The following is a 25690-nucleotide window of genomic DNA, read 5'->3' on the forward strand; positions in this document are numbered from 1 at the left end:
TGACTTGCTTCCCTCTAGGCGAACACATCGTTTCAGTTCTCAGTGCCACTGCTGGTGTCACGGCAATCAGATGAGAAAATACTGACAAAATCTTTAAAAAGTAATTGTTAGTGAAGACAAACACCGCGTGAAAGTCTGCGGACGACGCACTGAGAGACAAGGCAGCTCGTTTGCCTTATTTTCATTGTTAAGAAAATGTTTGAAAGAACCTATTCTAAATGTATTGGATTACTGTTTAACAATTGCTGGATTGTCCTCAGCACTACTGCAATTATTGTATATTTTTTTTGGTCGCTTTATTCATAGACTTTCTTGAACGAGTCGAAATTGTATTAAGATGCACTTTGTGAAACGTGTATCACTGTGCACTCCAGGTGCAGAGCTGTCCGCAACCATAAAACCATTTCAAGTAATTCTACCCATTTCGCTGTGCAGAAAACAAGGCAAAGTGAGTTTTGTTGCTTGTGCTACCACTGCAGCATGAAGCCATGCGGTCTATAGGAGCATCCTGCCCCATTTTCTAAAATTATGCACCACTGACTAATATTATGAGAGGTTCCTTCAAGCCCTGGAATCGACCGTCAATGCTTACGGAGAACAGTTAACGTTATGCGCATAATTGCCAGTAATGTTCCTGAAGATAATTTTTCAGGTATAACATGAACTTAAGATGTTGAGAACTTTTGCAGTAGACACAGAAGCAAATGCTTTTTTTTCTACTAGTAACCAATTGCTAATAGAACGTCGATTTTATTTCTGCCTGCAAAAGTAACAGTGCTGTGAACCATTTACAAGTGCTCTATAAAGGTTTATGGGTGTGCTAATAAACACTGCATCATTTCGGTAAATTGGACGCAAAAAGCAGATTCAATAAAAATTTAGCTTGGGTAAAGTTACGATTTTTTCGTTCATTTACCTAAAACGTTTCAAACAAGACTGTCACATATGGCACAACCAAGCAAATGACGTTATTGATTGAAATTACTTCTTGGATGTGTGGGCACTTCCAATGAAGTAATACCTTCGAGTCGAGGCCCCTCGCACAGCGCTATAAAAATATTTCATTTGGTCCGGCACTCCAATGAAAATGGAACAAAATCATTCGCACTGAACGATAACGGTCAAAACAACGCACATGCATATTACCGCATACTTCGCACAAAGCGGGACACACGTGTTCTATACCGACGTCTCGAAGCGAGCGCCATTAATCTTTGTAACCGGAGAAAACTACTTTGCCGTTATCAGTCATTAGAACATATGCTCTGACGGAGAAAGTTTGCGTTTCACGCAAACTATAGAACATTCGTAGTATCTAAAAGAAAGAAGCAACGCTCACAATTAAAACGCATAAGAAAACAGTGAGGAAAGGAAAAAGCGTTATTAATCGTCAGCGGTCTGAAACCATGCAGTTCAAAACATCCTCGGCTGCCAGTTCTACAACGCGTTTCACTTTTCACGCGCTCAATCTCGGCGACGGAGGCTGGCGAGCGCTCCGACTACATTTCGGGGCTCCCTCCGCCATCTTGGCCGGGCGAGCCCTCGCCAGCCGCTCTGCGGGCGCGACCTCGTTCCCATCGGGCGAGCGCGGCGTACACGTGGTCGAGCGTGGTGTTGCTGATCAGAAACTCGAACAGGTTGAGCTTGCGCTTGATCGCCTCGGCATGCGCGAACAGCTCGTGCCACGGCAGACCGCTCTCCGGCATGTGGTACTCCAGGAAGCCCTGCGGCGGTGGAGCCGGATGTAATTCCGTGCCCTTTTAACGCGATAGCGTTAAGGACGCCGCGTCGCAGAAAATCCGGCGTCGGCGTCGACCGTCGGACGTCATTACGGCAAGATTTTCGGACTGCCCATACCCAGACCCTCCACGTGACGCAAGAAATTTACTGAACTAATTGAATTTCTCAAGCTCAAATACCTGGAAAAATTGTAAACTACGACTTACATACAATCTACAGACATTATAACTGTCGGATTGTAATTTCACTATACGAGAAAACATAATTCTAATACGCGAGAACGCAAACATACCCCTTCCCACACAGAGACCGGCCACGGCGTTCACAGACCGGCCGCGGCGTCCGCCACTTGCGTGCGCCGTCGCTATGGGTGTCTTAGGGGTTGTACACTGTACTTGGGTGTAACGGAGCGGTACGCCCGGTAACATTTCTACAATTGCTTGCAGGTACAGCCTGGTGTGGCGGTTCTCGTGGCGCTCGACTTTCTGCGCATGAGCGAGTAATAGCGGGTGCGAGAGAAAATGTGGGGGCCTTTACTCCTTAATTATCCGGCTCTGCCTAGGCACTACGGAGGAGGTTTCTCAGCGCGTGCTGCAACCGTTTGTACGCTAGACATGCCGGCATTGCGGAGTGCGGCCGAGTTCGTTTACGCTTCGCTGCTGGCTGACCGCGCGGACGCCCCATTTGGGGATCGCTGTGTGTGACAGGGCAAGGTTCTGACTGGTGTTGTATAAGTTGCGGGTCGCTTTTATTGTCGCTACGACAGATTACATTTTTTACAAGTACTGCTCCAGGAGGGCACATGTAACCGGCAAACGGAGGCCTCAGGAGAGCACCTGGGTTTATAATAAAGCACGCGGTGCCGGAGCTCCAGGGCACCCAAGGGTTATTGTTTTGCAAGTATGGCTCATCAAGGAAATAAATATAACTCGATTTAGGTATTTTAAGTAAGGCATGCACACACACACACATATACATGCATACACATACATACATACATACATACATACATACATACATACATACATACATACATACATACATACATACATACATACATACATACATACATACATACATACATACATACACACACACACATACATACATACATACATACATACATACATACATACATACATACATACATACATACATACATACATACATACATACATACATACATACATACATACATACACACACATGCACACACATACATACATACATACCCGCCGTGGTTGCTCAGTGGCTATGGTGTTGGGCTGCTGAGCACGAGGTCGCAGGATCGAATCCCGGCCACGGCGGCCGCATTTCGATGGGGGCGAAATGCGAAAACACCCGTGTGCTTAGATTTAGGTGCACGTTAAAGAACCTCAGGTGGTCAAAATTTCCGGAGTCCTCCACTACGGCGTGCCTCATAATCAGAAAGTGGTTTTGGCACGTAAAACCCCAAATATTATTATTATTACAAACATGCATACACACACATACATACATACACATACATACACACACACACATACATACACACACACAGACACATACATAAATACACATACATACATACATACATACATACATACAGTGAGGAAACGAAGAACACAGACGCTCATTTATCGGCTGAGAGCGCACCTCGAACGCCTGCTGGAGATTGCTGTTGGGGAAGGTGTCACTGATGGCCCGCATGAGTTTGCCTCGATACTCCAAGTCGTCTTTGTACTCGTCGTGCGTCTTGACGGTCACCGTGTAGCCCTGAGCGAACTTGGACCTGAGGTGCGTCAGCGTGCCGATGCACTGGAACTCGCCGTCGATCACGATGGCCAAGCGGTCGCACACGCCTTCAGCTTCCTCCATGCTGCGTGCGGCCGTATTAGACGGGTTACTGGCATCGCGGTGGGCCGCTCGTGTAGCATTTTATGCTGCTTAATGTTACTGCGGCTTGGTTGTGGATGAAGCAGCTGTCGCCCGCCAGTCAGCAGCGCGATCATCCCATTGCTTCGCGTGGCTCCCCGCCTAAACGCATAATTTCATAGATATATTCAGAGTTTTCACGAGCACAGTTTCGAGTGAACTTTCCAGCAGCAAAAATAATACCAGTGTCATATATTAAGCTCATATGAACCAGTGACTTAGCTGGTCCCTGAAAGTAATGACTGGGACAATGATTAACCCACCATGGTTACTGATTGCTATCAGTGTTGGGCTGCTAAGCACGAGGTCGCGGGATTGAATCCGGACCGCGGCGGCGGAATATCGATGTAGGTAAAATGCGAAAACACTCGTGTACTTAGATTTAGGTACACGTTAAAGAACCCCAGGCGGACTATATTTGCGGAGTCACCTATTACGGCGTGCCTCATAAGTCGCGGTTCTGGCAAGTAAGACCGCTGAATTTAATTTTGATGATTCAATTATAAATAACGGTTTTGCTGCATTGTAGTGGAACAGAAGCATTAGCGTACTTTGCTTGAAATGTCGAACACTATTATCAAAGTACACAAGGCACGTGGGAAGATAGCAGTACCACCCCTCAAATGCCAATGAACCGCAATATATAAAAAGTCGCAACGCCTGTTTTCGCAGTTTTATCACCGTTAGCACACAACAGTTAGCAAGGTACCTAAGTGGGAACACAACCCGCCGACGAAGGAAACTACGCAAATATCGAAATGTAAGGAAAGCAATTAAGCGAATTTTCCGGTGCTCTACCTGCAAAAGGTTGCTACTGCAGCGACTACATTCCTACGGTAACGCATGAATGGTGAGAAAAAAGGACGAAAGAACAAAGTGACGACCTACAGTCTCCTCTATGTGGACCGGACGTTGATCGTACATAGTGTTTGAACTTCTTATTTTTACTTTTTTATTCTTTATTTTACAGAAAACTGTCTACTGCACGTATATTTTCTATCGACGCGCTTTCATATACCATGAACTTCAAATACAATTTCGAATAACGGTTTTAACGTTTCCGTTTCAACCTGCAGGGCGCTCAGATAGGTAGAACAAGATGACTACGGAAGGGCGACCAACCTTCCCGTCGTCATGATCACCGTGGTCTTGGCCGTTTGCTGGAGTGCGTGCAGTGCCTCCCACACGGTCCTGCGGGAGACCACGTCCACGCCGACCGTCGGCTCGTCAAGCAGCACCACTGGCGGCAGACCGACCAGCGCCACGCCGACCGACAGGCGCCGCCGCAAGCCGCCGCTGTACGAGGCGACGTAGTCCTGCAGCACGGCGTCGATGCCCACCAGGCGCGCAACGTCCCTCGCCACCGCGAACACCCGGGACTCCGGCACGCCCCGCAGCCTGGCGAACAGCGCCAGCGTCTCGTTGCCTGTCAGCTGCTCCAGCAGCCCTTCGCGCTGTGGGCAGTAGCCTATGCCGGCTCGCCAACTGACCGGGTCGCTGCGCATCCCGACGATTCCCCGCGGCGTCTTCATCAGCGCTCGGCCTCGGTCATGGGGCAGGTCGGTGGCGAGCATGCGCAGTAGAGTGCTCTTTCCCGAGCCGGGCACTCCTAGCACGGTGAGAACCTCACCTTCGGCGACGCTGAAGGAGATGCCTTTGACGACCGTCCGGGTGCGGAACTTCTGCGCGCCGCCGTTAAGCAGACTTCATATAGGGAGCGTTAACGTGACATCACGGACGCCGTTTTGTTATCCTATTCGCAGCTTCCAGCGGGTTGCACATAAGCGGATCAAGCGCATAAGGTGGCATGGTGGCGTTGATGCCGTTAGTGCTTACAACCTATACGAGTATACTACTAGCTTGGATTGGGATTATAGCAAAGCTGATGTAGCAGGACTGTCAAATCTGCTTCTGAATGCCAGCGGTCGTAGATGTTAGTAGAAAGGGGAGTAAGAGGTCGGCAGGGTGGTCCGTGTTGTGCGGTGGGATAGCAGCAAGAGGAAGGGACAGCTATCGACAGGGACTCACTTTGCATTAGACTTTCGCGTCAATGCCTAATATGACGATAACATGTCTCCTGCTCAAGTACCTGTGTACTGCACATTGACGAATTGACGATACTTCTGCATAAGATCCTCGATATAAGCGGTATGTTCTCAGTTCAGCTCAGACCACTACATGGTAGCGTACTTTCATGCGAAGGCATGCGCGACCAAACGCAGGAGACTCGCCGGTCACGGCTGTATGCGGCCAATGACCAAACACAGCGCCTATGCGCAGTCCTGTCAAAGTGGCCTCCATAAAGCGCGCCGAAGCGTTGACGAGTGCGGTCTCACAGGCGAAAAAAAAAACTAAAGGTGAAAGGAGAGAGCGAATACAATCGAACCCGGACGCATGAAACCGACATATAACTCATTATTATGTAGAACGAAGAGCTGTAAAATCCCCTTGCAAATTTTTGTATAACATTTTTATTTGATATATCAAATTACGTATATGTCAGTTTTGTGTAATCCCTTTCAGGTTCGATATATCCGCGTTTGACTGTTGATTGAAGAACGAAGTCGTCGCCTCTGTGCATTGCTCTGAATAATCACGGGATCGCGGAGAGGAGGGAAGACTGCGCCGGGTGGGAAGGAGCAAGAAAATGGCGTGAGCTAGTGGAAGAGTCCATATTATTTTTTTTCGGTGGCAGTTACCTCCAATTATCTGTACCGCCGTGTTATGTGACTGTGTGCTTGCTGTGTAGTCACCTCACCGCGTCGATGAACGCTCTTCGTGATATGAGTGATGTTCAATTCCACCGATGTCACCAGAAATTGCAAGAAGCCAGTGCAACTTCGACAACCCGTGTGAGTGTGACGGCCACACAATGGCGATCAGTGGCGGAGGGCCGCCATGTTTGATTTATCAGGCGGGCGCAAGTCCGCGCGCTGCACAGCTGTGAACCTGTGACGACTCCGTAGGTTCATCTTTTTGCTTCCGATACGCTAGACTTAGTGAATCCTTAAATTACAATATTGCAATAATATGAGCCAGCAGATAACGCTCGTTCATTTGACCATATGAACGTGTGCCAACGGGGACACGCGCATTGAAGTTTTCGCGTGCGAACTAGCTATAACTGCAGGTCTAGTTTCGTTTCTCTTTCCTCCAATTGTACCATTGCTGGCGGGTGTTGTCGCTGGCGGCTGGCGTCTCCAGCCGCCAGCGACAACACCCGCACGTGACGTCACTGCACTAACCCTTTAAAACTAACACGCCGAGGATGACGAGGCCGCCTTTGACGAAGATAGGTCCTCCTATCGAAACGTTGGCCAGCCTGCCTGAGGCACTTCATCCCTGTTTACAAACTTTATACCACAGTGTGCTATTCCATCTGTCAGCCCCTTTCTTGTTTTTGGACTTCTGAAATACTTTTTTTAGTTTTAGTTTTAGTTTTAGAAAATAGTTTCTTTTGTCGCGTTCGCGTGCACTTTGAGGAATGAATCCATTGTATTCCGTAGTTGAGGAATGTTGAAGGACTGTTTCCCTTCAACTATTTTATGGTGTGTTACTCGCCTTCCTCTGAGTAGTGTATGCATTTGCGTACAGTTCTCGCTTTCCTGTTCACTGCGTCGATTTCTCTATAGAATTCAAAGCCTAATTTAGCACCAAGCTTTCATGACACGCCAAAGCAGCTCCGAAATGTTAGTTTACGTAAGAAACACAATTTCACACAGTAAGTGTAGGAGATTGCACATGTAATCGTAACTTGTAGAAGGAGCGAAGTTGTATGCCATTAGCAAAATTTCCGATGCGCGAAATCTCACGTATAGCGTAGCAGTGGGGAGTTTTATGGCAGGCGGTAAAAATCTGTGGTTTTCAGCACTGCTGTCATTTAGTAATGTTAGTTCAAGTAATGTTTAGTAAAAGAGGTGCTGTATAACTATAAAGTTATGAAGAAACCAAAGCAACATGTCAAAAGATTGAAATTTTGTTTATGTGAAAGTATGCACTATAATAGACTAGCCCCATAATAGGCCTTAATAACTTTCTTGAGAGGAAGCTATAGCTCGGGCCCAAGTCCCACGCGGCCTATTCCAATACATGTAAAACGCAAAAAGGTTTTTCTGAGATAACCCCTGGACCGATTTTGATGACATTTGTGGCATTTTAGTGATAAAGTGAAATTCTAGCAGCTGCTGGAAGCGGAATTTCGATGTAGGTTGTGAATTTTTTTGCAAGAATTTTCAAATCTTGAATGTTTGAAACAAATAGAAGCACGAAGTTTGCACATTTATTGCTCTTTATGAAACGTCATCCATTACACCGTTGAAAGTGGACAAATACGGCATGTCATTTTACATATTACGTGAATTTGTCACATTTACAAGGGTTCTGCAAAAGGTGTATTTTCATAACACTGAATGTTTTTAGATTCAAGTGTAGCATATGAATTTTGTTCGCTTTACATGTACTGTTAGATACAATTCACAGAATTGCATTATCACTTTTTGTTGCTGAGTTATAGAGTTCTAAACTTGACAGTTTGGTTTTTCAAATATTTTCAATTTTTGCCAATGCTTTCTAAAAAATTCAGGACCTAAATCAAAAATTAGAAACCAACCGTCACTAGATGTCAAGTTTTTCTTCTAAATGCAACCAACCTCCTCAAATTTGGTGCAGTGGTTGCCGAGAAAAACGAATTACCTTTTAGATGTATTTAGATAGAAGTACCCGAGCTAAAGCTTCCTCTTAAGAGCTTTTTCTTAATTATCGTTATTCTACAAAGTCTTTTATTCTCACCCAACTGTTCTTTTTTCTATGCAGGAGTAAAGCGGATGAGGGTGGCACTAATAACGTCACCAAAGAAAGCCGAGCCGGCGGCTCTTTCGTGCAACTAGATAGTGGACCACCGCACCAGTAAGCAAAAACCACGCAAATATTGGTTCTTCATTGCGGTGCCTTAATATGATATGCTTATGATGAAGCACACACACAAAGAAGTTTGTTTTGCAAGCACATTTGCGTGGTGGGGCAGAGAAAGAGACGACTGCTTACAAAATTGCTCACACGCGGATGCCATTGAAAGACTTACACGCCTTGTAATATCACCAGAAGTACACACACATTTGAGAGCACTCTCCCTCATTTGTGCTGATTTCTCAAGATTGAGATGTCACTGGGTTACTTTAGGTGAGTGTGAAAGGACGCAAGTGGAGCAGAATGCCAGTGAGCGTAAGGGACGGAAATGAGTGGCCCTGAATGCCAGCTGACAATGTGGGCGGATTAGTTATTAGGCGCAAGCGTTAAGAAATATGACTGTGAAATGAACCACAAGCACACTGAGTTGATTTCGAAGACGCCAAGCATATGTGAAATGTGCTTGTGAATGACGTGCGAAATACAACTGAAGGTTTTTTTCCCTCGCTTTAGTTACTCGGTCAGAGGATTACGTCTGTTCGTCTTTACAGTTTTGTCTTGATTACTTTGTTCACAGTGCGTATGCACTCATCGAATTCCAATTAGGTAGAGACATCCTTTGTTGTTAATAATGCCAATGGAACTTAAAATACAATGGTACAACTTCAAAGGTCGGACGCACTCGTACATCGCTCACTTACTCCCATGAGGTATGCACACGCGAAGTGTGCGAAAGGGAATGTTCTGTTGTCCGTAGTAAATAATCGAACCTTACTTTTACAGTGCTGAGATGAGCTCTTAGATAGAGGAGGAACTGAGATAGGAAAACAGGTTAGTCGATGCAAATACAAGCGAGCTACTCTGTGCTGGAAAAAGGGATTTGAAGGAGTGAAAGGAAGAAAGAGCCTAGATTAAAAAAAAAGGGGGGGGGGGAGAATGGGTGTAGAATACTGCGATACAGCGCACTACAGCTACAGCCCACAAGTGAAGCAGCAGGGCAACGCAAGCCTGTTGAGCGCAGACTGGACAATGGTTGTTTCCACACAACAGGTGCAATTAAGCGCAGTCGAGATTGGTTGCCTAGTCCCACGGAAATGAGGGTATTTACATAGCAAATATTAGGATCGCTGTCAGGCCGCGTCAGAAGTTTAGGGTAAACTTTGAGACGTGGTTCGTGCAAGATGACTTTCATATTCGCCTTGAACAATTATTGAACAGTATATAGCTCTAACAGGGCCAAGGTGAAACAGTTTCCGGTATCGTCTAACATGAAGTAGAATTTTTTGTTTCTTCCATGTTTTACAATTGCCTAGCCGCCCAGCAGTCATCAAGACAAAGAATTCTGAACATGTACGAAGGTTATCTGATGTGCTTGTGATCACGAGGCAATCATGTCAAAATAAAATCTATATTTGAAAAGCTTCTTTCTCTTTTTGGTTATGTATGCATAAAAACATATATCTTTGTGTGTTCACCAAAATACTGCGACGTGCTTCCTAGGACAAAATATTTTTGCGCTGCTTGGATACCAAGTGAGTAATTTATTGCAAATATACATATTTCTATGCAGCATTTGCATTTTCTTTTTTTGACGCTAGTCATGAACAGCTAACTTGTAAATAAACCTACGAACACCGCTGTATAAATTCATCTTGAAGTAGTTTATATATACTGCACTTTATTGAAACACATGGAAAGATAAGATCTTAGCGTAAGACTTAGGGCATATGTTTGTTCTATTGTTGATTTTGTACTTGTCTTCTATTTTGCATAATTTTAGTTAGAAACAAATTTTTTTTCAACGAGATGGAGGCCAACGGAGAGGCCTAATTTTCTATGTTAACAACCACATCAAATTCATGCCCAAGTTCTTGCATTATGCTTGTTTCACATTTTAAATGCTGTGCGCCCAAAGACTGCCTATTTGCTTTTGTATTTCGTGTTGCAGTTTGTCTTTTTTCATTTCAGAGCTTGGCATACAAGTCCTCATTACCTGTTTAAAACCTACAATGAAATTATGTATTATGAAACTATGTATTAGTAATGAAATATGTATTGCAAGTAAATCGTTCTCCTCTTTTGAAAAACATGTTCCGTGTTCATCTCTGCGTGTGAATGTCTCCATGAATGTACAGCACACTTTCAGATCGAGCACTCAGTTCAAGTGGACGCGTATGTTGGGTGCAGCTGATACAACGAAAGTGGAGGGCTTCAACTAATGTGCACCATACCTAAATGTGAATTCAATAGCTTTATCGAGGTAACTGCGTGCACATGCGTGCAGCCCACTTCATGTGCATGCAAAATTACCTGGCACACCTTATTTTGCCTCAGGCACAGCACAAAAGCATCGTGTCCGCTTAATACAGCGCGTGCCCTTCAATGCGGCTGGTATCTCGTTCGTTTTTTTTTAATATTGACATAAATAAAAGTAGTTTGTGCATGAATGCAGCTGGTCTTTCGCACGGATGAATTCCTTGCATCACATATAGCAGAATGTGCTCGTTGCGGCAGTGCTGATCATACAAATGCGACGCGAGGCGAACAGTGGTGTCTACGGTGAACATCCAAAATCAAATTTAAACTGCGCTTCACAGTGACGTTCAGAACCCCACTGTCCCCCGGCGTAGCCTTCGCAATGCAAATCATTGAGGAGGGAGCGGAAGCCTGCCCATAACTGCGCTTCTGCTGAACACGTTGAAGAGCTTTTTGCGGTAAACTATTTCTGGAATAGTCTAATTTAACTTAATGCGCATTTCTCGATTTCGATGAAAAGTGGTTCAGAGCCCCTTTAATAATTTAGAGCTGTAATATAGCCTATATAGCTTCGTAAAAGTCAGTGGCTTTATATTGAGAGGCAAAAGTTGCTTATTTTTCCCAGAATCACCCTTTCATGATAAGAGATTCGGATCAAGTGATCAATATTTTTAAAAGCTCATTCTGAAAGCGGCTGTCAAGCCTATCAGTGAACCTAACAGGCTTGTATTGCTCCGTGTCCCACACTAACCTGCTTGTAATCACTCAACTGTTCATTTATATTACAGTAAAACGCCAGCGTTTCCTAGACGAAGCCCTGATATCACTCAGCGAATTTTTAGATTTTTTTTTCAATTGACCTTTACTTTTCATTTTCTTGGGCTACGCTATCTACCTGCACCAGGAAGGACCGTGTGTTATCGGATCATGCATCGTTCTAATCCTTAGTGACTAAAAGGGCCCCTCACCAGGTCTGCATATATTGAGCTGACAAGCGCAGAGCATACATTGCGCGATAACCATCTTGTCTGCAAAGTATTTCATCGCTACGCTCCGCGGAAATATCGCACATTTCAAACCGAACGCTGGTTTTCCTTGTCTTCGCCGCCGCCGCACTCCAAGCCGGACGGTGACGTAATCGCGCCCCTGCGCCTAAGATAATCGTTTCCGCAGTGTGACGTCGCTCGCGGAGACACGTGATTTCCAGAATTATTCAAGACAAGCTCTGTTATCAGGGCGATCTGTTGCTTGAATTGAGGAATTGAAGTTTAAAGAAATAATAAAACACCCAAACGGAATCTCCGCGTGTTTTCTGTTTTACTTCGCACCGAAGCAAGAGAGATGCACTTCCGCTTCGTCTGCTTGTTTCCACGGTCGTGCGGTCACGTGCAGAAGTATCAAAACTATGCCATTTTCTACCGTGTTCCAGCACGTGATCATGCTCTGCGATCCGCTTGTTCTGCCTCAGTATTCGCGTAGCACTGAATTATACCGCTAGTCATGTTTGCTTGTGACGGCACGCAAAATCTTAAGTAAATTATGGGGCTTTACGTGCCAAAAGCACTTTCTGATCATGAGCCACGCAGTAGTGGGGGACTCCGGAAATTTCGACCACCTGGGGTTATTCAACGTGCACCTAAATCTAAGTACACGCGTGTTTTCGCATTTCGCCCCCACCGATATGCGGCCGCCGTGGCTCGATCCCGCGACCTCGTGCTCAGCAGCCCAACACCACAGCCACTGAGCAACCACGGTGGGTGCGCAAAATCTTGCGCTGCGCGAACGAGACAACAGCTCGGCTGCGACGCCGTCCGCGGAAGTGCATAGAGCCGAAAAAAAAAAACAGCGAGGAGCAAAAAAAAAATATGAAGGCGAAGCCTCTGACGTATGCGTCACGCGATCCTCGAGGTCCGGTATTGGAGACCGCAGGCAATAAATTTCACTTGCGCAGGCTTGACGGGGTCGGTGGAGAGAGCGTCTTGCTTGCCAGTGGAGCCAGCCTGCTGAAATCATGGGTTCGCGGCACTGAAATTTTTCTGTCTCGGCTATTAATGAGCCGATTTGAAAAATACTTTCGGCAGAACGCTCCCTAGAGGACACGCAACGACTTAAAGCGTATAACCAAAATTTGCTACGGGGCCTGCTGAGAGACTTTCAATTTATTACATCTTGGATTGACGCTGTCTGTTAAGCTGCTAATTAGGAAAATTAAAGGGCCTCCTAAGGTCTCTCTTAAGTGAACGGCGAGAGCCTACTCTTCCTCCCCTTATCATTCGCCTGTTCTCTTTTTCTCCTCTTTGTCTTTCTCTTTCCTTCTCTTCACCTGTTTCTTCGTTCCTTCTGCTTTCTTTGTCTTCTATTCTTTTCCTTCTTATGTTTGCCTCTTTCTCTTTACTCATTTCTTTTTACCTATTTAAGTTTCCTTCTTATTTCATCATTATGATTCATTATTATTAGTCATAATTAGTCCTTACTACTATGTGCTAAGCATTTTTAGTCATTTGTAGTCAATTGTAATTAAAAGCCGTCGATAGACATATTGGTGATTTCGTAGTCATTAGTAGTCATTAGTCATAATTAGTCTTTACTACTATGTGCTAAGCATTTTTAGTCATTTGTAGTCAATTGTAATTAAAAGCCGTCGATAGACATATTGGTGATCTCGTAGTCATTAGTAGTTATTACAAGGCATTAGTAGTCATTTTAGTCGTTACTACTCATTACTAGACATTTCTAGTCATTTCTAATCAATTGTGGTCATTACAAGCCATGGTTTACATAATGGCCATTTAGAGCCATTAGTAGTCATTACAGGTCATTAGCAGTCATTCTTAGTCATGACTTGTCAATATTAACCTCTACCAATCTCTATTATTACGTTATCATTCGCTAACTGTCACTGTCAACAATTTTTCATTCTTTACTCTGTCTTCATTCTGTCTTCATATGGCGTGATGGCGCTGCTTCGGCGCACATTCCGGCGGTAAGGTCTGCTGACACAAACTTCACCGTGAGCCTAGAAAGTTCTTCGCCTAAAAAATATATTATGGCGTTGTACGTGCCAGAACCACGGCCTCATTATGAGGCACTGAGAGAGTCCGGAATAATTTGGGTCATCTGGAGTTCTTTAATATGCAGCTAAGTCTAAGTACATGGGTGTTTCTCGCATTTCACCCCCATCGAAATGCAGCCGCCGTGGCCGCGATTTGGTCCCGTGACCTCGTGCTTAGCAGCCCAACACCATAGCCACTAAGTGTCCGTGGAGGGTAGCCCGAAATGAACAAGGTTCTTGTTGTTTTGACATTCGTGGGCGTTTCTTACCTTTTAACTTTCATTGACAGCTCTTGTACAAACGAAGAATCGGAAGTTGTCATGTTATTACCTATACTATTAGGAAATGCCTCGCGCCATTTGATGCGACTTTTGATTGACCGCTGAACAACAGCTTTGCATTCCTTGTTCCTTTTTTGTTCTGTTTCCAAGACTTCATCCATTGCAGCTACGTCCCGCGAGCGAAAAAGCCACTTCGTCTGAGCCATTCTTCCCATACTGAACTTGTTAAGAAAGGCGTTGCTACTCTCTTCTTGCAGGATTCTCCATAGAATTCCGCAAGACTTCCCAGTTTTCAAGCCGATCAAGCACCTGTCTCAAGCCAGCCAACATAGGTTGTTACAGGTATCCGTAACAGAAAGTCTTCTAAAAGATTTTCGCGGGGAAAGTCAGCTAGGCGCCATTTCGGTGCCCACATATAGAGTAAGTGTGATCATTTGGATTCACATGATCTCAAATGTCAGAGGTGCGCGGTTATTTTTGTTCCCAATGGGCTTGGAAAACATTGCAAGCTCACTAATCTTTAAGAATGTGCCAAGTAACAGCTGTGAGAAAAGGAATGAAGCTAAATCTTTCCAATGTGCAAGAGGTGTGGTGTGCCCATTTGCTTCGTCTTGTGGCAAATTGGTCAAATCGGGCGCAGTCTTGGTGACAGATTGCGCGGGCATAGTTATCATAGTTATCATGGTAAAAACGAAATTTCAGTTGGTGAATTTCTTGTCGTTTGCTGCGAAACTGAAGGGGGTGCTTTTACTTCGACATTTGTACTGTCATCAAACGTCGTCATATACAGTTGGCAGGTGAAATGAAAGAAGCTCCCAAGAATTGGTGTTATGAAAGCATACCGTCTATCATTTTGTCACGTGAAAAATTGATGATACTTGTTCTGCCGGCACCTATGCAATTAGTTCTGTCATTGTTTTTTGCTTTTCAATTAGAATGTAAGGTATGACAGGCATCATGAAATAAACCACTCGAAAGTTTATCGCTATCGTCTCCTTACATCTCTTTTTTTTTCATTCATTCTTAGTTGCGCTTATTGGAGAATACGTCATACAGTGCCAGCTCGCCCAGAGCACCGCCCTTGTGAGCTGTAATGATGCGGAATTAAATATTTAACCACTGCACTACATTTAACCAATACAACATGCTTCATACTTCAACTTTCAAATTTACATTTAATTATAATGTAATCTGCCTCCTTTCTCCGTGTTTATTAAACTTAAGCGCCGTTAAAATGAAAATACGCTGTGATAAATTTTTTCTCGTTTACAATCAAAGTATTTCTTCATATCAGTTCAGCGGTTTCCCCATGTGAATGCTTCTGCGTCTCACGTACACTAGCACTCGAACAGAAGGGGAAAAGCTGACAATCCCTATAGCACACGTTAAAGAGGATGAGGGCGAAAGCGTGCCCACTCACGAGACATTCGTTACATTACTTGACATTTTCATTCTAATGCGTTAGTTCCTCTTACTTGTTTTCTCCTACCAAAGGTCGGGAGTTCGACTGATTCGAGTGGCTTAATTAAGCTCACTTTACTTGACGACAAAGGTCGAGGGTGCGAATCACACCAATGGTCGAAGGTTCGAGTCCGACGAAAGGTCGAGTGCCTTACGTGTTCGTACCAAGCCCGGCTAGTCACTATTCCGACATTTACAAAAGTCGTGGGTTCGACACTCGATGTTCACGACGGCAATTGGAATCCAACTTGGAGATATGCCGGTTCACCCATATCGCCAACTTGTTTTGGCTCCCTCCAAAGGTCGTAGATCTTAGTTGACTGCTTCAACTGACGCCACCTTATTAGCACAGGTCGTGTGGACGATCCTTTTTTGCCTCGGCTTCACACTTCCTTATCAATTGATGGCCTAATTCGCGCTAATTAACACCAAATGTCGCGAGTTCGGCTACTACGAAAGCTCGTGGGCCTAAAATAATTTCGCCTTAATTAACACCACAGTTAGTGGGTTAGACTTTAACCAAAGATCGAGGGTCGACTCTCCATGAATTTTGGTGCCACAGATTTTGGTGTCATAACGAGTAAATAAATTTTCGCGTTAATAAATTTGATTGCGAGCGCATAGGGCATTGAAAATCGTAATCACGCTGAGTCAACGCCGGCAAGGCGCCATAATGAGATTGTATACCTTGCAAAATTCCAGGACGGCCACGATGTCCGATCCCATTTTGTGAGCGACCACTTGGTAACGTATGCGGGTCTCCTCGGCTTCCACGTCCTCGTCCATCGTTCCATGCACCGGCACTGTTTGGCGAACGTCCTTCTGCAAGATTTACGGGTATTCAAACCGCAGGCTGTTGCTAATTACTCTAAGCACCAGCGCACCTTGTTCCCGTGAACATGTTTGTGAACGCTTCGAAACGGCTGCACACGTTACGAAGCCGGCCCATATTCCAACTTGTCGGCTTCACTGTCGAAGGACTGAAGGACAGGCGTGCAACCATGCACAGAACAATGACGACAAGGACAGCAAAAAATTGCTCAGCATTTAGTTGATCTACTTGTCACCACCTTTATATCGGGTTCACTGCGGCGAAGCACACTGGCTGCGTGTAGGCCTTTCCAAGTTCAATAGCGCGAGATTTAAAGTGCGTTTTAGAGTTACCACGACTGCTAAACATCGCCAGTAGTAAATAACTGCTGCTGCTAGAGCGGGACTGCCAGAAAATGGGAACATTCTTCGCACGAGCAATCAAAATGCAAGTAGAAAATGTTATGATTTAGCTTTTCAAGTAACCCCTTTGGGAAGCATGTTGTATTTAACTATGTGTAGCCGGTGACTTCGCAAGGCACTTGCATATGTAACAAATTCAGGGCATGATACTCGCTTCGAGATATGCGTTCCCCAATTGTGCGGCGAATTACACTGCTGTTCCAGTTATTTCATTATTGCACCGCAAAAAATGCGTTCTGTTAACATTTTAAAGCTTCAATAGGTGTCCAAGTCTACGAGAAAGCTTAATTTATTTGATATCGAGTTATCCTCAGCCACATAGGTAAAAAACACTAACGAGCGCACACCTATATGTGTGCAATTGGGACTTCGTTGTACGCACAATCAACTCCTATGGCTTTCATATATCATGAAAAGACATTTGATTCAGTAGATATACCAGCAGTCATAGAGGCGTTACGTAATCAAGGAGTACAGGGGGCATACGTGAATATCTTCGGAAATATCTACAAAATTCTACAGCTACCTTAGTTCTCCACAAGGCAGGGTCCAGCAAGGAGACAATCTCTCCAATGCTACTCACTCCAACCTTGGAAGAAGTGTTCAAGCTGTCAAAGTGGGAAGGCTTAGGAGTGAGGATCAACGACGAATACCTCAGCAACCTTCGGTGTGCAGATGACATCGTCCTTTCGAGCAACACTGGGCACGAATTACAACAAATCATTGAGGACCTCAAAAGACAAAAGTGTAAGAGGGGGATTGAAGATGAATATGCAGAAGACAAAGATTATGATCAATACCCTGGCACGAAAAGAAAAGTTCAGGATCGCCAGCGAGCCTCTAGAGACATTGTAAGAGTACGTTTATCCAGGTGAATTACTCACAGGGGACCCTGGTCATGAGAACGGAATTGACGGACGAATGAAAATGGGTTTTGGGCATAGGGTAGACATTTCCAGATCCTGACTTGCAATCACTGCAATCTATCAGTAGTAACGCATGGGGCAGAAACTTGGAGGCTGACAAAGAAGCTCGAGAACAAGTTAAGGACCGCGCAAAGAGCGATGGAACGAAGAATGTTAGGTGTAACGTTAATAGAGAGGAAGAGAGTGGTTTGGATCAGAGAGAAAACGCGGATAGGCGGTTAGAATTTGTAAGAGACATGTGGCGCGAAACAACGACGAGGACGATGACGAGGCGAAAGCGTTCGAAATGGCACGAGCGCACGAGGAGAAAGTTGCGGAGGCACCAGGCGCGTGACCCGAGCCGTGATCGGGAGATAACCAGCGCTGAGCTAGCATTGTCTGCGTGGTTTTGGTCAAGAATGTTGCATCGCCAGCACCGCACTGGCGACGGGAGCCGCGGGTGTTCGGTTCCAGAGGCTGTGATTCCGAGCTGTGGCCGTCGACCTCGACGACGTTTGAGCGACGGGAGCCGCGGGTGTTCGTTTCCAGAGGCCGTGATCCCGAGGTGTGGCCGTCGACCTCGATGACGTTTGAGCGAGGCTCCTCGGACTTGCTGCAGCCTGCCACGGTAGTTCCGGGCACTTCAGCAGCAATCCCCCTTCGAAGGCAGACCAGCAACGCCACGCAAGACAGTCCCCGGAGTTCCCCGTCGTCACTTGAGCAAGGCAATGGACGGAAGTGGCGGGTATCCGTCGCTAGGCCTAACCTGCTAGGCATCGCTCCCATGTGATCGACGACTACGGGGAAACAGGCGTAGGAGACAGTCGGATTGTCCGGCTGATACTCGGACTACGACATCTACAAGATCGTCGGAAGTACCGACCACGGATGAGTTGCCACCAAGCTCGGACTTTAAGGCAACACAAGCTGTTGACAAAAAGTAACAATATTTCATTGGTGTAGCGATGCAGACAGAGAGGCCAGAGTGGTCAGACTGCTACGACAAGCAAGGACTATAGTTATAGTGGTGGGAAAAACTGTACAATTTATAGTTACCTTTGTGTTCCTCTTAAAACGTCTTGTAAGATTGTTCACACCTTTTCAGGTTTAAAGAGTGCTTGTTTTCGTTTTCTTTGTCGATTTCCGCCATTTCTGTGAATAAATTATCTGTACTGTGCCGCTCGGCGTCCCTCGTTCCCCTCTCCGGAACGCACACCCTTGAGATCAGCGACGACGATATAAAATTTGACATTAAGAGAAAAAATGTAGCTGGGCAGGCCATGTAATGCGTAGGATAGATAACCGGTGGTCAATTGGAGTTACAGAATGGGTACCAAGAAAAAAGCAGTCAAGGACGGCAGAAAACTAGGTGGGGTCACGAAAGTAGCAAATTTACAGGCGTATGTTTAAGTCGGTTGGAGCAGGACAGCGGTAATTGGCGATCGTAGAGAAAGGCCTTCGTCCTGCAGTGGGCATAAATAGGCTGATGATGATGATGACGATGATGGTACGTAAATTAGCAGATCATTGCACCTGAATGGATGATAATAAATGGTCCCACCATGAAAGTCTGTCATATCTGGGAGGTGTATTTGTGTTTATATTATAGCTGACGTTTACATAATGTCATTGACTCCCTCAGAATGGGCTGAGGGAGCTGAGAATAAGAATGGACTGAGGTGCGTTTGGCAGGCATTCTCAGATCATGAACAGCAGGTTGCCATTATCCCTCAAGAGAAAAGTGTATAACAGCTGTGTCTTACCAGTACTCACCTACGGGGCATAAACACCTGGAGGCTTACGAAAAGGGTTCCACTTAAATTGAGGACGACGCAACGAGCTATAGAAAAAAGAATGATGGGCGTAACGTTAAGGGATAAGAAAAGAGCAGATTGGGTGAGCGAATAAACGCGAGTTAATGACATCTTAGTTGAAATCAAGAAAAACAAATGGGCATGGGCAGGACGTGTAATAAGGAGGGAAGGTAACCGATGGTCATTAATTGTTACGGACTGGATTCCAAGGGAAGGGAAGCGTAGCAGGGGGCGGCAGAAAGTTAGGTGGGCGGATGAGATTAAGGTGTTTGCAGGGGCAACATGGCCATAATTAGTACATGACTGGGGTAGTTGGAGAAGTATGGGAGAGGCCTTTGCCCTGCAGTGGGCGCAACCAGGTTGATGATGATGATGTTTTAATCCCTCAGCTGTTTCTTTATTGCAATGAAGGGTTACATTAAGGGATAAAGACCGGTGTTTCACCTATGAACCCATATTTTTTCGCTAACTGCAGCGGCAGTGTGTTGAAACTTCCTGGTAACTATGGTAGAATTTGTAAGGCACAGCTTTCCATTAGCAAGCCCTGAATTTCTAAAAAAATATATATTTTTTTATTTTTGAAGGAGGTGGGGCGTCCTCTTCACAAAGGTGCGGGGTATCTGCACAGAGCAGAGTATATGTTTGTCGTGAAGAAATGTAATAAAATACTGCATTGTATTGAATGTGTTTGAATCATTACAAGAAACTGCGAATTCATAGGGCTGACGGTTAAGTGCATTTTTATTTGTACATTCAGGTCAACTGGACCTCAGGTCAACTATACATTTAGGTCAAATGGGCATATCACTACAAACTTGCAGTCAGGCTCCTCCTCGCGTGGTTCCTTTTCGAGCACATATTACTGCCGTGGTGCTGTTTTTGAATATAATTTGCTAGACCGCTGAAAATTTTGTGTTTAATGCTTTCATTTCCTTCTGTTGCATCACCATTATCCATCAAAATAAACAAATGCAGTCGTGATAAACAACAGTCTTCCTTTTATGTAATTTATGAAATTTTTCCTCTTCATATGACAATTTTATGGGCATGTGAGACACATCACCAGGCAACAATATGAATATTTCTGGTTTTGACAAGGTTGTTAAAAATAACAACCGCTACCGCTGTTCAGTAAAAAGAGTAAAACTACAAGTCTCTTTTTTAAAGCTAGCGCAGTGAACAAGAAGAGATCTATAGGAAGGCATAGCGTAAAGTCACAGCACTTCATAAACGCTCACTGGAAGCCACCCTGCAGATCCCGAATGGCGCCAAACGGAATAATTATAGCTAATAAAATAATATGACTGTTTTCCTTTAGCTAGTTTTCTTAGGGGTCAATATACATGTGAATATCAACGAGAACTCTCTGAGTTGGAATTTGCGAAGAGCGTCAGTTAGTAGCGTGCACGTACGCCAACCCGTGAAAGTTGTGTTCTCTTGCGGCATCACTCAGGACTGGCGTGCACACAATTGTCAGCATGTAAATATGAAAGCCGAACCTTTTATTTGGAAAAGCTTGGGCTGGTAAATGTGGGAAGGTAAGCTTTGCCGGCAAATTAAATCGTGTCATTTTATTTCTTTCAAATACTATCACTGTGTATGAAAGTGTTAAAAAAGTTGTGGAAAAGCATTTTACTCTGAACTGTGAAGGTGCATACATCAAGACGGGTGCTTGGTTCAGAGTTTATGTCAAGTGGATGTGACAGGTTACTGCTTTCATTTCGTTAATTTCACTATGTGTTCCACATAATTTGGTGGCAGACTATATTATGAGTGCTTGTGTTTAGTCGATTACGTAGATAGATTTCTTGAGGAAGTAATATCCGGCTCTTCAAACATTCTTGCTTAAGTATTAAAATTGCGATATCTGTCAAACTTCATTTTTGAAGATTTTAATGCTCTACAAAACCAAGATATATTTTATCAGCCAAGCACTCACTCTACCAGGCTCCGTATTCAACACTTCATTGACTCCGCACCAAAACAACGGTAATAGATAACTAGACTTGCTTGAGAGCGCACTTCGACTTAATAACTGAGGACGGGTATGTGAAGTTGGAAACTAGAAGATTAAGCGGTTTATTTCACGATCCCAACAGCTCGTTAAACTGTCTAGGTTAAGCCATACCCTTGAACTCTAGCACCGCACCAGGAGGCCACCAGCCCAAGGTTGGCAAGCAGTCTCCCACGAATGCTCATGAGATGCTCTGCTTTAAAACATGTTGAAAGGAAAGCAGTTCGTTCTCTTTTTTAGTTCTACCACCACGAGTTTTCTTTATCCCCATGTTTGGCCACGCAGCATCTCAGCGGCGAAATAAGGAGTCATTAAAAAGCTTAAAATGCATCGTTAATTCCTTATGTCGCCTCTCAAGTGCATTTTTCCCTGGAGGCTTAAAGGCAACGGGGCGCATCGTAGGTGACTTAAACTTTGCACTTTACAAGTACTAACACTTCAAAGTTCTTCAAAGTACTAAACCTTCAAAGACTTTTAAGGAAAAAATCGAGCATTAGAATTCTACATTATGTTGTACTCGTGTACTTCCACTCGAGAATAATGTGTGCCGACTTATGTTCTTTCAAATGACTCGTTGTATTTGTTTAATTATTGGTTCGATTAGTTTGTTAGCGTATCTTGTTTCTATTTTGCCGTTTTTCTATTTGACCTGTCCCGTCTCTGCAATACTTCTGGGTGGACGGCAGTGTGTAAAAAAATACCATAAATGCTGCTTAGCTTCACCGATTAATGTCCCGAACCGACCTATTCGTTACAGCATCCACGATGGTTCACGAAAGAGCGAAATGCGCACTCGCCTCGGCGCCGTACAGTTCTTGCAAGTGGCCCATGCCGCCGCTGTCCAGGTACAGCAGCAGCAAGGTGAAGATTACGCACTCGACCAGCATCAAGAACACCTCGTCAATGTCGGACAGGGACGGTCTGAAGTCCGGGACTTGTTGCATGGCTCCCGCCCTGAGAAACTCGGGACAGCAGTGCCTCACGAAGTCTTTGTTGTTGCGCCGCTCTTCCTCGACCGCCACGCTGAAGCCTTCGGCCGGCTCCACGCATACCCGCTTGTACACGTTCAAGGCCGCTGCGAGTCGCCCACGAGGAATAGAAAGAGGCAATCTGTGGATCTACATTTTAGTAGGCGTTCATCAAAATCATTACTAAAGAAGGTAACGTCTCCAGCAAAGGCGTGTTAGATGGCGGTGGTCTACACAGTGGCGCAGCAACAGGGGGGCCCGGGAGGCCGTGAGCCCCGGGTGCAAGGGGCCAATAGGGGGGTGTGTCATATACGTCTGAAGACACCCCTCTTTCCGCTGGCTACGCTCAGGGGGGGGGGGGGGAGTGACAGAATATTGCCGCCAGGTGTCACGAGCCAGCGCTGAAAAACAAAGAAGTTGGGACTGGAACACGCGCTCAGCAAGAGACGGGCGCTGAAGTAGAAGAGGTAGAAGCTGAGGACGCCGGCTTAAATTATTGCACGCCATCTTGTTCAACCGCCTCCCTCGCCGACGCCGGGTACATCGTCTATTGTCTTTTCGTGAAAAAACTGGTGGAGGTGCGGGGTACGGTTTATCCGATGCCACAAACCCCTCCTGGTAGCAGGAGTACCAGCCCTATCCTAGTGGACACCCCTGTTCACCGGGCAAGCAGGAGAATCCGAGGATTGCCTCCGCAGCTTGATCATCTCTCCGCAACAACATCGACGCCACCACACACCGGTATGGAAGGAACGTCGACGTCCCTACCGACCATTAGGCAAGATACGGCCACAACGGCAACGCAGTATCTGCTGCAGAATCTCCGAGTGCCGAATGTGTTCCACGGAGATATCTTCGAGGATGTAGAAGACTGGTTGGTCCAGTTTGAGCGCGTTGCCGAGATAAATGAATGGAGCGACGTGGCGAAGTTAAGGAACGTCTACTTCAGCTTGGAGGACGGTGCCCGCACTTGGTACGAGAACCGAGAATTGCTCATCAAATCGTGGCTTGATTTCCGTCGTGCCTTGCTGGATACCTACACCAATGCTGATCGCCGCGAACGAGCCGAACGGGCGCTCCAATCCCGCATTCATCTGCCGAACGAGAGCGTGACGTCGTACGTCGAGGATATGACGCGCCTCTTCCGTCGGGTGGACCCAACCATGTCCGAGGAAAAGAAGCTGCGCCATCTAATGCGGGGAGTTAAGGAACAGCTATTTGCTGGCCTTGTTCGAAGCCCGCCGAAGACCGTGGCTGAATTCTTAACTGAAGCCACCACAATGGAAAAGATGTTACACCAGCGCTCAACTTTCTATGACAGGCAATTGAACCCAACTTCACCTTCGGACCAGCGCTCAGCTCCGTATGACAGGCACGCGAACGCTGCTTCACTGACGGACGCGATTGCCTTTGGAAACGTGGACGTTCTCCGAGATCTTATCCGCTCTGTGGTGCGTGATGAGCTTCAACGGCTCACCTGCCCGCCTCAGCCCACGCTAGCTTCCATTTCTGCCCTTGTGAGGAACGAAGTGCAGCAAGCGATCCAGTGTCCCGTTCCTAACAACAATGCGCCGCCTGTGACAGCACAGTTGCAGCGGCCGTCGTATGCGGAAGTTTTGAGGCGAGTCCCTGTAAAAGCTCCGACCCATTTCGACCCCTCCACGTCTTACGCCGCGTCATACGTCCCGCCGCTCCCATCTGTGCAACCAATCCAACGTATGGAGGATCGTCGCCCACCCGAAAGGAAATCTGACGTCTGGCGTACCCCGGACAGAAGGCCTCTATGCTATCATTGTGGAGAAGCCGGTCACATATACCGCGAGTGCCCATACCGCCGTCTCGGACTGCAAGGTTTTGCCGCGGATTCACCAAGGCCCAGATACGGTGAAAGGCCTAGGGCGATTGAAGAATACTTGACCCAGCAGAGTATGCCACTGTTCCCGCGGCGGCAGTCGCGCTCGCCGTCCCCTAGGCGTTCTTCCCCAGCTCCTAGAAGCCCTCCAATGGCAGCGCAGGGACGATCGCCAAGCCCTCGCCGGGGAAACTAAGAACAGCGACCTTCGGGGGCGAGGCCGCTGATAATCGCCCTTCCGAAGACCTCCCATCGACGCCAGCACGGTCTATTCAGCACGATTCAACGACGACAGCAGCCGAACTCAGCGACAGACTCTCGCTCGACATACCTGTTGTGCTCGACGGCCGCCACGTTAGTGCTTTATTGGACACGGGGGCTGACTACTCAATCTTGTGCGGAAAACTAGCGACGGAACTTAGAAAAGTTATCACGCCTTGGTCTGGAGCGCAAATTCGTACTGCTGGCGGGCATGTCGTCACACCGTTGGGCATGTGCACGGTCAGAGTTCAAATTCGTGGGTCCACGTTTCCTGCCAGCTGCCTTATACTCCGCGATTGTTCTCGGGACCTTATCTTGGGCGTCGACTTTCTGCGAGAGTATGGTGCCATTATAGACCTCCGGGAGCGCACAGTGACTTTTTCGACAGAAAGAGCAGCGAACAACCGCGACAATTGCCGACGTAACGCGCTTCGAGTTTACGCCGACAGTGTAACTGTACCACTACGCGCAAGTGTCATGGTAATGGTCGTATGCGACGATCTGCGTGACGGCGAAGCTGTTGCAGAGGGCAATTCCTCCCTTATGCTGACACATGGTGTATGTGCAGCCCGCAGTCTGATTATGCTTCGAGGTGGACTTTCGGCGCTCCTCGTGACGAATTTCAGCCAGGAACATCGGCACCTATTTCGTCGTACTACTATTGCTTTCGCTGAGCCCATAGCAGACGTTGCTGAATGCTGTGCGTCTGTGACGAAGGAGAACCCAGCTCAGACACTCAGCAATATCGACATCAATTCACACCTTTCGGAGGAAAAGCAGAAAGCGCTGCGTGAGTTGCTCCTTCGGTTCAAGGAGTGCTTCGCATCTTCCTCTAAGGTACGCCAGACGTCCATCACGAGACACCGAATAATCACGTATGACGATGCTCGTCCCATACGACAACTGCCTTATCGCGTATCGGCTAAAGAGCGCAACGTGATTAATGCACAAGTGAAAGAAATGCTTGACGATGACGTCATACAACCATCCCAAAGCCCTTGGTCATCGCCGGTGGTCCTCGTCAAAAAGACAGA

General features: G+C 46.2%; 1 protein-coding gene across 1 annotated transcript in view; it reads right to left on the bottom strand.

Moving 5' to 3' along the window:
- Window positions 1-715: 715 nt before the first annotated feature.
- The window catches only part of LOC142587497 (phospholipid-transporting ATPase ABCA3-like), a 130810-nt gene continuing 105835 nt past the window's right edge, over window positions 716-25690 (bottom strand). The window contains exons 16-20 of the mRNA XM_075698551.1: window positions 22373-22650; window positions 16297-16431; window positions 4777-5336; window positions 3376-3598; window positions 716-1724 (exon numbers count right to left, since the gene is read on the bottom strand). Of these exons, the coding sequence (XP_075554666.1) occupies window positions 1500-1724; window positions 3376-3598; window positions 4777-5336; window positions 16297-16431; window positions 22373-22650 (1421 nt within the window). The 3' untranslated portion in view covers window positions 716-1499. The remainder of the gene's footprint in view (window positions 1725-3375; window positions 3599-4776; window positions 5337-16296; window positions 16432-22372; window positions 22651-25690) is intronic.

The sequence above is a fragment of the Dermacentor variabilis genome, chromosome 7 (genome assembly GCF_050947875.1).
Source record: "Dermacentor variabilis isolate Ectoservices chromosome 7, ASM5094787v1, whole genome shotgun sequence".
NCBI classification, from domain to species: domain Eukaryota; kingdom Metazoa; phylum Arthropoda; class Arachnida; order Ixodida; family Ixodidae; genus Dermacentor; species Dermacentor variabilis.